The sequence below is a fragment of the Theropithecus gelada genome, chromosome 1 (assembly GCF_003255815.1).
Source record: "Theropithecus gelada isolate Dixy chromosome 1, Tgel_1.0, whole genome shotgun sequence".
NCBI classification, from domain to species: domain Eukaryota; kingdom Metazoa; phylum Chordata; class Mammalia; order Primates; family Cercopithecidae; genus Theropithecus; species Theropithecus gelada.
In genome coordinates this window covers 154,566,054-154,579,957 of record NC_037668.1, presented here as the reverse complement: position 1 = coordinate 154,579,957, position 13,904 = coordinate 154,566,054, and the positions used below count along the sequence as shown (strand labels likewise).

The following is a 13,904-nucleotide window of genomic DNA, read 5'->3' as shown; positions in this document are numbered from 1 at the left end:
CAGTTTAATGAAAAAATAACGTGTATTCAATTATGCATGCATATGTGTGTTTATGAATACATGAAATGAGTTAAAGCAATGATACAAGGAATGAGAGGAATTAGGAACATCTTCCTATTATAAGGTACTTAGTATAGTATTATTTGAAAGGGGCTTGGATTACTTGTAAATGTATTTTGCAAACTCTAGGGCAACCAGTAAAAATAATTTTTTTTTGCATTTTGATTGCTGCTAAGGAAGGAGAAAAAGTTGAATCATATAAAATGCTCAATTAAAACCAAAAAAGGCAGAAAAAGAATGGAAGACAAAATAAGAAGAAAAAGGGCAATGAACAGAAAAAAGCAACAAATACCAGAGGTATTAATCCAACTATATCAATAATCACCTTAAACTTCAGTGGTCTAAAATATACAAATTAAAAGACACAGACTGTCAGACCAGATGAAAAAACAAGACCCAACTATATGTCATCTACAAAAAGTCACTTTAAATATGAAGACACATATTGATTAAAAAGTGAAGAGATGGAGAAAGATATATCATGCTAACAGTAATCAAAAGAACGCAGGAGTAGGTGTATTAACTTCAGACAGAGCAGACTTCAAAGCAAGAAAAGTTATCAGAGATAAAGAGGGTCATTATAATGATAAAAGAGTCAATTCTCAAAAAAGACATAATCTTTAACACCTGTACATCTAACAACAGAGCATCAAAAAATGTCAGGAGAAAATTGATACTGCAAGGAAAAATAGATGAATTCATTATTATAGTTGAAGACTTAAATACCTCTCTATCAGATATGGACAGATTTAGCAGGCAGAAAATCATTAAGGATATAGTTGAACTCAATAACACAATCAATCAACTGGATAGAATGAACATGTATAGACTACTTTGTCCAACAATAGCAGAAATCACCTTCTCTCAAGGTCACATGGAACATTCACCAAGATAGACCACATTTTGGGCCATGTAACCCACCTTAACAAACAAATAGAAATCATACAATGTCTGTTTTCAGGCCACAGTGGAATTAAACTAGAAATCAGTTAGAGAAAATAGCTAGAAAATCCAAAAATACTTGGCAGACCAAACAACACACTTCTAAATAATACACAGGCCAAAGACTATATCTCAAGAGAAAATAAAATATATTTTAACTAAATGAAAAAGAGAATACAAATTAAAATTCGTGGCATGCAGCAAAAGCAGTGTTTAGAGGGAAATTTTTAGCACTAAATGCATATACTAGAAAAGAAAAAAATCAAAAATCAATAAGCTTCTGCTTTAGGAAACTAAAAAATTAAAGCAAATTAAATCCAAAGTAAGCAGAAGAAAAGAACAAAAATTGGAGCAGAAAGTAATGAAATTGAAAGCAAAAAATCAATAGAAAAAAAATTAACAAAATCAAAAGCTCATTCTTTGAAAAGATCAATAAAAATCAATAAGCCTCTAGCCAGGTTAGCTAAAGCATACTAGCCCCTGAGATGAGACCTAGATGTTTGCCTTATATTGGCAATCAATGAGCAACCACTTATGCCAGACCGGTAGACTAAACCTCATTAACATTGTTTCCTTTCTTTCGTTCATTCCACCAATTAAAAAAAAAAACAAAAACAAAAAAAAAACCTTAATACTGAATACCTACTATGTGCCAAACACCGTTCTAAGTGCTTGAGATTTATCACTGAATAAACACAATAAGTAAGTAAACTGTATTTTACATTAGAAGGTATCACGTGGAAGAAAACATAGATCAGATTAAAAAGAGGACTAGAAGTTGTCCTTAATTCGGTATAAATTTATAATATATAATACTATTATTCTCATCCCTTTCTTATCCTCTTATATAACATAAATATATTTATAATAGTTAATTTTATATCACAGTATTTGAATTACAGGATAGGAAGAAGAAAAATGAACATCACCAATGACTTTGCAGCCTCTTTTGGGGAAAAGGCTGGCATATTTTCCATTGTACATACAGTAATTGTACCATGTTAGATGGAAGTATGTTTTCTTATTGACTTATTTGGAGATTAAATATGGATTATAAAAATGTGTATGGGTATCAAGTTGACAAGAGGTGAGGAGGTAATAGTTCTATGTATCAACTTGGCTAGGACGTGGCACTCAGGTATTTAAGCCATCACTAAACTAAGTGTTGCTGTAAAAGTATTATGTAGATGTGACTAACATCTACAATCAGTCGACTTTCAGGAAAAGATATAATCCTCTGTAATCTGAGTAGGCCTCATCCAGTCAGTCAAAAGGCATTAAAAGCAGAATTGAGTTTTCCTAAGGAAGAAGGAATTTGCTTGTGAACTTCAGCATCAGCTCTTCCCAAGGGTTTCCAGTCTGTCAACTTGCCCTGAATTTTGGACACAAGTCGCCAATCACCACAATCACATAAGTCAATTCCTTGCAATAAATCTCTTCATATTAAGTACCCTACTGGCTCTGTTTCTCTGGTAGAACTCTGACTGATACAGTCAGCTACATAGAGAAAATAACATTTGGGCAAAGACTTGCAGTTAAGCATGGTGTGTACAAGGAACAGCAAAAAGGCCAGTGTGGCTAAATAAGAGTGAGCAAGGGGAGAGACGTAGGAGAGGAGATTATTCTATTAACCATAAGAAGCAGCAGAGAAAGTACAGGCTGTGAGTTGAAAGGTCTCCTTTAGCATCCTTTCTATCATAAGCCAAGCCCACATCATGACAAAAAATGATGCTACCATCATCCAAATATCTCTCCTTCTCTAAAATGGTACAAATGAATGTTCCCCATCTCCACTGTTGACAAAAGCTACTGGTTACTACAAGGAGATCTTTTGTAGCTAACTCATTGTACATTACTGCATATATTCAGAACATTATTTGTGAGCTGAATCATGTTGGTAGTGTCTCCACTAGGGGGTATGGAACTCTGGAGCCAGGCTAGAACATGGATCCAAAATCATCCAAACGTGGATCAAGGACTGACGAGCCATCTACAGTCAATGGGACAGTTTACCTGTTTTCCTTGGGTAAGATGGTGGTTTGGAGTCAAGAAGACTTAATGCTTCTAACTGGTCCCGCCCAGATGTAGTTGAAAAAATAAAGACCAGGATTCCAGATCCAAGATGGCCGAATAGGAACGGCTCCGGTCTGCAGTTCCCAGCGTGATCAACACAGAAGACGGGTGTTTTCTGCATTTCCAACTGAGGTACCTGGTTCATCTCATTGGGACTAGTTGGACAGTGGGTGCAGCCCACAGAGGGCAAGCCAAAGCAGGGAGGGGCATCGCCACACCCATAAAGCACAAGGGGTCAGGGGATTTCCCTTTCCTAGCCAAAGGAAGCCATGACAGACGGCACCTGGTAAAACGGGGCACTCCGAGACAAATACTGTGCTTTTCCAATGGTCTTAGAAAATGGCACACCAGGAGATTATATCCCATGCCTGGCTCCACCGATGCCAAGCCCATGGAGCCTTGCTTACTGCTAGCACAGCGGTCTGAGCTCCACCTGTGAGACAGCAGCCTGGCAGGGGGAGGGGCATCTGCCATTACTGAGGCTTGAGTAGGTAAACAAAGCAGCCAGGGAAGCTCGAACTGAAGGAGATAGAGATACCAAAAACCCTTCAAAAAATCAGTGAATCCAGGAGCTGATTTTTTGAAAAGGTCAACAAGATCGATAGACTGCTAGCAAGACTAATAAAGAAGAAAAAAGAGAAGAAGCAAACAGACACAATAAAAAATGATAAAGGGGATATCACCACTGATCCCACAGAAATACAAACTACCATCAGAGAATACTATAAACACCTCTATGCAAATAAACTAGAAAATCTAGAAGAAATAGATAAATTCCTGGACACATACACCCTCCCAAGACTAAACCAGGAAGAAGTGGAATCTCTGAATACACCAATAACAGGCTCTGAAATTGAGGCAATAATTAATAGCCTCCCAACCAAAAAAAAGTCCAGGACCAGAGGGATTCACAGCCAAATTCTACCAGAGGTACAAGGAGGAGCTGGTACCATTCCTTCTGAAACTATTCCAATCAATAGAAAAAGAGGGAATCCTCCCTAACTCATTTTACGAGGCCAGCATCATGCTGATACCAAAGCCTGGCAGAGACACAACAAAAAAAGAGAATTTTTGACCAATATCCCTGATGAACATCGATGCAAAAATCCTCAATAAAATACTGGCAAACCGACTCCAGCAGCACATCAAAAAGTTTATGCAACACAATCAAGTTGGCTTCATCCCTGGGATGCAAGGCTGGTTCAACATATGCAAATCAATAAACATAGTCCATCATATAAACAGAACCAACGACAAAAACCACATGATTATCTCAATAGATGCAGAAAAGCCTTCAAGGGAATTCAACAGCCCTTCATGCTAAAAACTCTCAATAAACTAGGTAATGATGGAATGTATCTCAAAATAATAAGAGCTATTTATGACAAACCCACAGCCAATATCATACTGAATGGGCAAAAACTGGAAGCATTCCCTTTGAAAACTGGCATAAGACAAGAATGCCCTGTCTCACCACTCCTATTCAACATAGTGTTGGAAGTTCTGGCCAGGGCAATCAGGCAAGAGAAACAAATAAAAGGTATTTAATTAGGAAAAAAGGAAATCAAATTGTCCCTGTTTGCAGATGACATGACTGTATATTTAGAAAACCCCATTGTCTCAGCCCAAAATCTCCTTAAGCTGATAAGCAACTTCAGCAAAGTCTCATGGTACAAAATCAATGTGCAAAAATCACAAGCATTCCTATACACCAATAACAGACAAACAGAGAACCAAATCATGAGTGAACTCCCATTCACAATTGCTACAAAGAGAAGAAATACCTAGCAATACAATTTACAAGGGATGTGAAGAACCCCTTCAAGGTGAACTACAAACCACTGCTCAACAAAATAAAAGAGGACAGAAACAAATGGAAGAACATTCCATCCTCATGGATAGGAAGAATCAATATCGTGAAAATGGCCATAGTGCCCAAAGTAATTTATAGATTCAATGTCATCCCCATCAAGCTACCAATGACTTTCTTCACAAAACTGGAAAAAACTACTTTAAAGTTCATATGGAACCAAAAAGAGCCCATATTGCCAAGACAATCCTAAGCAAAAAGAACAAAGCTGGAGGCATCACGCTACCTGACTTCAAACTATACTACAAGGCTACAGTAACCAAAACAGCATGGTACTGGTACCAAAACAGATATATAGACCAATGGAACAGAACAGAGTCCTCAGAAATAACACCACACATCTACAACCATCTGATCTTTGACAAACCTGACAAAAAGAAGAAATGGGGAAGGGATTCCCTGTTTAACAAAGGTGCTGGGAAAACTGGCTAGCTGTATGTAGAAAGCTGAAACTGAACCCCTTCCTTACACCTTATATAAAAATTAATTCAAGATGAATTAAGGACTTAAATGTGAGACCTAAAACCATAAAATCCCTAGAAAAAAACCTAGGCAATCCCATTCAGGACATAGGCATGGGCAAGGACTTCATGACTAAAACACCACAAACAATGGCAACAAAATAGACAAATGGGACCTAATTAAACTAAAGAGCTTCTGCACAGCAAAAGAAACTACCATCAGAGTGAACAGGCAACCTACAGAATGGGAGAAAATTTTTGCAATCTACCCATCTGACAAAGGACTAATATCCAGAATCTACAAAGAACTTAAACAAATTTACAAGAAAAAAACAAAAACCCCATCAAAAAGCGGGTGAAGGATATGAACAGACACTTCTCAAATGAAGATATTTATGCAGCCAACATATACACGAAAAAATGCTCATCATCACTGGTCATCAGAGAAATGCAAATCAAAACCACAATGAGATACAATCTCACACCAGTTAGAATGGCAATCATTAAAAAGTCAGGAAACCACAGATGCTGGAGAGGATGTGGAGAAATAGGAAAGCTTCTACACTGTTGGTGTGAGTGTAAACTAGTTCAACCATTGTGGAAGACAGTGTGGCAATTCCTCAAGGATCTAGAACTAGAAATACCATTTGACCCAGCAATCCCATTACTGGGTATATACCCAAAGGATTATAAATCATTCTACTATAAAGACACATGCACACATATGTTTATTACAGCACTATTCACAATAGCAGAGATTAGGAACCAACCCAAATGTCCATCAATGATAGACTGGATTAAGAAAATGTGGCACATATACACCATGGAATACTATGCAGCCATAAAAAGGCTGAGTTCATGTCCTTTGCATGGACATGGATGCAGCTGGAAACCATCATTCTGAGCAAACTATCACAATGTCTGCTTTAGGATGGGAGGAAGATGGTTGGTGACAGGTCTTTACTGAGAAAACCAAACACCACATGTTCTCACTCATAGGTGGGAACCGAACAATGAGAACACTTGGACACAGGGCAGGGAACATCACACCCCAGGGCCTGTCGTGGGATGGGGGACGGGGGAGAGATAGCATTAGGAGAAATACCTAATGTAAATGATGAGTTAATGGGTGCAGCAAACCAACATGGCACATGTAGACCTATGTAATACACCTGCACGTTGTGCACATGTACCCTAGAACTTAAAGTATAATAAAAAGAAGTTAAAAATTTTTTTAAATGAAATAAAATAAAAATAAAGACCAGGCACCATCAAAAGCAGATAATGATAAGTTGGGTGCATGAAGCCTAATAAGATACCTTGTCAAGGCTTCCTAACCTCTCACTTACCCCAGCAAAAAGAAGAATGCCAAATTTTCCTTACTACAAAGATTACCAAAATAATAATAATTTTAAGTATATTTATTAACATGTAAAAATGCTCATGATTATATAAAGTGAAGAAAAGGCAACACAATCACATTTAATGTACACACTATTGCTAGATGTGTCTCAACTTCATAAACATTAACATGAAAAAATGAATTTCTTAGCGTTTAGGAAATAGGATATCTACAAAGAAACAAGTTAAATGCACACACCAAAAAAATGTAAAATGCCATGTGGTTGTTGAGATTGCAGGTAATTTTTATTTTCTTCTTTTCACTTCCTGTATCTTCTTTGCCTATAATGGTATGTATTGCTCTAATAACAAAATTGTTTAAAAACTCCTTCCTGTACACGAAGCACTTTTAGCTCCTTAAAAAAGGATCTGACACTTTTAATCTCAAGCAAGCTGAAACAGAGCTTTTCCAGCCTGCTTTTGCACATGGGAAAGTATAAAGCTCAAAGGAGTTAGGTCACTTACCCAGTGTCACACATTGTGGTGTATAAGCCCAGCCAAGACAGGTGTCTAGGGGTCCTGAAGGTCCTCTCCATGATAGCACCTAGTTTTGTGCCATTGTCTCAGCCCATGCACCCCCTAAAAGTGAGGCTCAAGATGAGCTAACCCCTTGCTCTTACCTCTGCCAGGCGGGAGTGCTTGTGGACATTCTCGCCTTTTTGCACGCTTGGAGCCAGCTGCTGCAGGACACCCCTGCTGCTTGTCAGTGCTCTTGTCAGCCGAGCAAACTTCCCCCAGCCTGAAGCAAGTGGAAGAGTGAAAAGACAGGGTCAACCACATCCCAAAGGTGCACAGACATTCACGTTAGAAGCTATACTGTCAGAAACAGACACCCCCAATGCCCTCCTAAGCTCCCAACAGTCACTCTGCATCCCTGCAAGCAAGACCCACTGCTCAGAAAAGCACCTTGTGTGTCGCAATTTGCTTTTCCCCTGCACTTTCACTTCATCCTAATCATAGTTCGTGAAGCTGGTAGAGCAGGTTTTAGTACTATTTTACAAATAGGGAGACTAAGACACAGACTGCCCGGACAATGAGAGTCTAGCACATCTCTCCACTACGGCCCAAGCCTTCTTCACCAGATAATACCAGGTAATTGAGATGGTTCTCTGATTTGGTAACTTGGCTCAGGCTGTTCCCAATCCCCAGGCTACCTGATCTTGCAGAAACAACTGGTTCTGGGTTTTAAATGGACAAGCTAGTTCAATAGCCATTCTATGCATTACCTTCTCCAAGGCCAGAGGAGTAAGAAATGATTTCAGCCCCTGGGGTGGTGGGGGAAAAGCAGTGGTAGATTTTAGTCTGCTTTAGGATGGAAGAAAGATGGTTGGTGACAGGTCTTTACTGAGAATCGAAGATGTCTGAGTGATCTTGACACCTTTTAAAGGCCCCCAAAGACAACTGTCCATTTCAACACTCAACAACCCATCTACATCAAGGTTATGACCATGCAGTTGCCCCATGAGACCTTTGAAGTCCTGTCAGGATTCTCAAGAATCAGGAATTGGGTTTTAGGAGCTCCAAAAACCCAGACATGGGGTATATAGCAAATAAACAGAGCATGCAACTATTTTTACATTACAGCTAAAAGCAGGACTAGGTGATTTTATTTTTTTATATCCTTTAGAGTTTAGAAGCATTCAGCACCTTCCAGTAGAAATCTCATCTGCCAAATTTTACCCTGGAGCAACTTTCCAAGATAGAATCCAGAGGACAATGGAGTTAAGCAGAAGAATGTCCATATTTTATTTTTCTATACAACCTTTGAGAATCATAAACTGGATAAATTTTTGTCAATATAGTAAGAATAGCAAATCAGCTCTTTTTTGTCTCATTCCAGAAGTGCCAGGCTTCAATAAAAAGCCAGTAGTGCTTTCATCCACCCTGATGCCACGAAGCAGAAATGTGGAACTGCTGGGATTGGCTTGAAAAGATACGCATAGTGGTTTGACTGTGGGTGGGTGGGGTATCCCACTAATGTTAACAGGAGGGGACAGCATGGACTCTGTAGGGGTCTTTGACATCTCCCCCAATGTCAATGAATGTGCTATGGGAACTATGAATTAAGATTTTTTAAAAGTCACTTTCAGAGGAAGGCTCTACTTTAGCTTAAAATACAGCTGAAACTGGATTCCAAAAAGCTTTTCGAGAAGAGCAGAGAGTTTATTTTTCAGTCAGTTGTGTATGTAAACATCAGCAAGGGCTCTGCACCCACCCTACCACCACCACCAGCGTGATCTATATACTGTGAGAACAGTGATGAGAGGGAGCTGGCAGAGCAGGTGCCCCAAACCCCTTGGTTCATCACCTGATATAACATAAAAGAATAAAAAGGAATATCCCTGGACCTCTGGGCATTTCCCTAGACTCAGGATAGCCCCTCACTCTCTGGCCTAGCCCTGATTCTCTTTGCAAGAGTGGGCTCTTAAAAGAGTGGGCTCTCGGCTGGCTGAGCAAGGGCATGGGAAGGTGAGTGGGTGTTGAAAAGGAAATGGATGAACAGTGTGAAATTTGCATCACACTTCTACCCAGGATGGGCAGGAAGGAAGGAAATAAGTTTTTACCCAAGTTCCCAAACCCATATTTTCTTTCCTGTGCTATAGATACTTTATAATGGCAATCATGCCTCGCCAGATGAAAAAATAGATTCAATCCCTCATGTGTTAATTCTATAAACATAATTACTAGGTACCAGGTATGGTACTAGATACTAGAGATATTAACATGAATAAGACACAGATTCTGGCCTCAGAGAGCACACACTCTAGCAGGGAAGACTGACAATTATGAAATCATGACATAGTGAACTAAGTTCTATGACAGGGATGAGTACAGAATGCTATGGCCAAGACTGTCAAAAGAAGGCATATACCTAATCCAGGCTGGGGAGACAAAGCAAGTTTCCTGAAGGAAATGGCACTAGAGCAAAGTTTTAAACAATGAGTAGGAATTAGGTAGACTTAAGGAAAGAAAGACATCCCACACGGAAGGAACAGCACCTACAAAGGCAGAAAATTATAAAACAGGGTAATATGTCAGTGAAGAACAAGACATTCGGAATGGCTGGATGAAGGGCCATGGCTTATAAGTGGGAGGGGGATGCCAGGCATGTCCTGAGATGATGCTAAAGAGGTTGGTAGGGGCCAAACCAAGAAGAACCTGGACAGTAAAAACCTACAAGGTAAGTTAAGAACCTTGAACTTCATCCTGAAACCCACTGAGAGCCACTGAAGGACTTTAAATGTGGTGAGGAGGGAGATACACATGCCAATTTGCATTTTAAATGAACAGAACAACAAAGTGGATAGTGGGCTGGAAGAAAAAAAAAAAAAGACAGATAGAAGGTATGTTAGGACAACAGGCAAGAGACCATGTGGGCCTGGACCAATGCTGCGGCCTGGGCCGGGGTCAAGGGGAGACTTGAGGGCAGCTACAGAGTCAGGACTCTGAAAAAAATAGCTATAGAGGAAAAGAAAAAGCAACCTAGGTGGCTCCTGAGTTTCTGGTTTGGGTGACATCTGGGGTGACAGCTATTCAAGGAGATTAAAAACATATGAAGAGCAAACCAATTTGGTGGAAGATAATACATACAATTTGGACCAACAATGTCCCTTACAGCAGACCCATCAGAAGAATCATTTCTGGAGAAAGTGAAACTCCTATTGTCCAAAAGGCCAAATGGGAGGGGACAACCCAAACCGAACTTAGCTCAAAATGGTCTTGGCTCAGGGGAAGTCAGACAGTCACTTTCCACGTGATTCATTGTCGTCCTTCAAGGAAGAATACTGGCCTACCCCTAGCAGGCTTACCTGCTCCCTGTATTGAACCCCAACTTGCTTTAGGCAGGCATATATTAGATCATTGACTGTGCTTTACTGTTTTATTTGCTTACCTGCCTATGCCTTCTCCCAAATAGACTCAGAGGCTCTATCGCAGGCATTTCCTTGTGTCCAGCACCTAGCATGAGGCCAGGCACCCAACAGGTGAATACAATAGGTGTACTGGACAAATAAAGAACAAATATTTTTTCTCTCATCACCCTACTTCTGTCTGGATTTGCAATAGATATAAGGTCCCAAAGGATAGGCAGCCCATTTCACAAACTCTCTTCAGTTTTAGGGGGTATTTCTGTGCCTCTCTTTTGCCAGGCATTTCTGCACCCACTCCTCCAATTCCATCCCACTTGTAAGTTCAACACTGAGTAGTGCTCAAATGAAGAAACCCCTGGCCCAGGATTCTTCCAGTTCCATCACAAATGTCACCAGCAAGTTAGGCATAGCAGAGCTGTGGATGCCATGAGAAAATTGAAACCATACATGATCAGGAAAATGAGAGGGGAAGTGGGCAGGAGCAGAAGAGGAAGAGTATAGAAAGAAAAAAGACAAAAGGAGAGGAACACAGTATACAATCTAGTAATCAGCTAAAAGGTATTTACTGGGTCTTTTCTCCATTCTCAGGAATGGAGAAATGGCTTTTACCCTGTCTTGACCCGACAATGGCTGGTGGGTGTCAACTTAGCTGAGCCACCAATGAGCCTGAATCTTTCTTTTTCAGGCCAGAAGAGATGGTGCTGGGATGAGTTAGAATTCCAATTCCTCTGAGCGTAAGTCCAGGGGTACCAAAAAAGACAGAGGACAGCCTTATCCTGAGATACAGGGTCAGAAATTCAGAGGAGTTGATAGCATAATCCAAACATCCAGCAGAGAATAGTCAACACAGGGTACAGCATGGAGAGTCAGTGTGGACCACTGCCTAAGCGTCCTCAAGTCTCCTCCCACAATCTTTTCCTTACCAATGTACAAAGCACCAAAAATCTAGAATGGCTTCTTCAAGTAGCAGTCACTAAATCGTCACTTTCCCATCAGCCTAAGGGCAGAGACATAAAATGTTAACATTGAAGGGGGGTGGGGCCTGCGACTTGTGTCTATTACTATTTCTCCCATGTCCAGCATGAAGATACATGGAGAAGGGTGAACAGTTACAACAGTTTGCCAGAGCCTTCATCCTGCAATATTCTAAATCTCTGGCTCTTAGAAACCTACTCCAAAGTTTTGCATTCCTTTTGTTGTCTGCATTTGCCTTAAGTTTAACTCTGAATTTAGAAGTAAACAAGTGAATCTTTGGAAATGAATTTGCTCCTTTAATATGACATTAGTTGGTGGGATAATAGAGAAAACAAGAGGACTGACTCATCCTTTGGTGAGCAATGTAAAGAGAGAAAATTCTGAGCTTTACACTCTAATTCTATACTCATTTGCCCAACCCTCCTGACTCAGAAGAGAGAACGTGACAGAAACATATCCCACAGCCTACTCCCAATTATCTACAACAAAAGAAAAAGCAAGAGATAAGGAACAAATGAAATCACTAGAGCATCACAGATTCTCATTTTAGGCAGGGATTCCTACCTACTCTCTCATTCAGGCTTTAAGCACACACACACACACACACACACACACACACACACACACCCCAGAACTGTTAGCAAACAGCAAACCTAACTTGACTTTCATTCCCTGCTCCATGCCATCCGTGGGCAGTATTTGTCAGAGAGTAAGAGAATTACTGTCAAAAGACAGAGAGCAAAGTGAAGATGAGGAAGTCAGAGGCCTACCTAGCTCATAAAAAGGACGGTGAGAACTGGTACACCAAATGACAGAGGGGACTCTGAAAGCATTTCCAGGACCCATCCCCTCTGCCTGAGGCTCTGGGTAGAAGAGAAGTTACTTTGTGTCAGATCCTGAAATAGGCTACTGTCAATTATCCCATGTGTTGGACCCTTTGCAGGTGATTTGTGGGAAAATTGGGGGCACAAACTGGCTTCTTGCATCACTATCAGGATGTACCCACCCCAGCCTCAAGTCCCCAAATTAGGTACTACATGATCTGAGAAAACAAAGTAATTTTAAAGACAATTTGAACACAACTGATTTAAAAGGCTAATATGGTGGTGGGAAAACATCCCATGGGGCTATGCCAAAGAGCAATTATCTGGGAATTTTCTGGGGTTTTAGATTATCCACATTTCCATTTCATCTCCAAAGTGAATTCTAAACAAGCCTAAGTCAGCAAGACTCAAGATTCTTAATGGTGACTGAGGTGCTGTACTGAAAACCCAGCTGGTCTCCCGGAAAGAAGCTGCTGAGAGTACATCCAAGAAGAAATGTCAAGCCAGGAGATAATGCAGCCACATGGCAGCATATTTTCTAGGATCTAGACTTGATCCCTGTAGCAAAAATTGCAGTTTATAGACTTAAAATAACAAGGCCTAGAGAATGATCATGTGCTTCCATCATAAACACACTGATATAAAGTTTGACTTGTCCTAAGCAGACTACCAAACCACAGTGGGCCAGGGGCACAAAGACATGGCAAGTGGGAAGGTCTGAACATATCTGCCATGGCATTTGAAATTGACAGGCTTATAAAGCCATGTCTTTGAGGAGACATTAAGCGTGGTCTACTAGCAGGATTCCTACATCGAGGGCTAACGTGTGTGTGTGTCAAATTTTTATGAATCCAGCCAGAAGTTACTCCTATTTATTTCACTGACAAAAACAATTAATATCTGGTCCCCTCAGCTAAGAAGAAACAGAGTAAGTGTGTGTGTATGTCCTCATGAGTGTCTGTAAGTATGTATGTGTATATAGCAAAACTCTTATCAACAGAGAAATGCATCATTGAGGCAGGTTAAATGAAGTGGAGCATTTTATTCCTGGAAAATAAACCTAAGTAAGTCTCACTACATCACTCTGATTTATCCCTCTTTAGGTTTCATGAGCATCAAATGCAGGCACCTACATGCCAGGTACAGAGCATTCTGTTAGGTATGCTTTTCCTACTAAATAATAACAGCACATCACCTACGAATGTTCCGGTGCTAATAAAAAGAAAATTTTGATTCAACCAAATCACATGTCTTAAATTTTTAAGAGAAAAATTGCAAAAATAAGTGTAAAAATATTCAATTGCCTTCAAAATACTACTTTTGAGTTTATTAGGTTAAAAAAGCAACTGGCCTTTCTATATGGTAACAAGATGATACTTAATCATGAGTGAACCCACTGCCACGAAATAGCTACTGCACTGAGAAATCT

At 40.0% G+C, this 13,904-nt stretch overlaps 1 protein-coding gene across 2 annotated transcripts in view; it reads right to left on the bottom strand.

Annotated features, from left to right (window-relative positions):
• The window catches only part of KCNH1 (potassium voltage-gated channel subfamily H member 1), a 437,701-nt gene that overhangs the window by 378,326 nt on the left and 45,471 nt on the right, over window positions 1–13,904 (bottom strand). For both annotated transcript variants that reach the window (XM_025393409.1, XM_025393400.1), the window contains exon 5: window positions 7,428–7,546. In XM_025393409.1, the coding sequence (XP_025249194.1) occupies window positions 7,428–7,546 (119 nt within the window). The remainder of the gene's footprint in view (window positions 1–7,427; window positions 7,547–13,904) is intronic.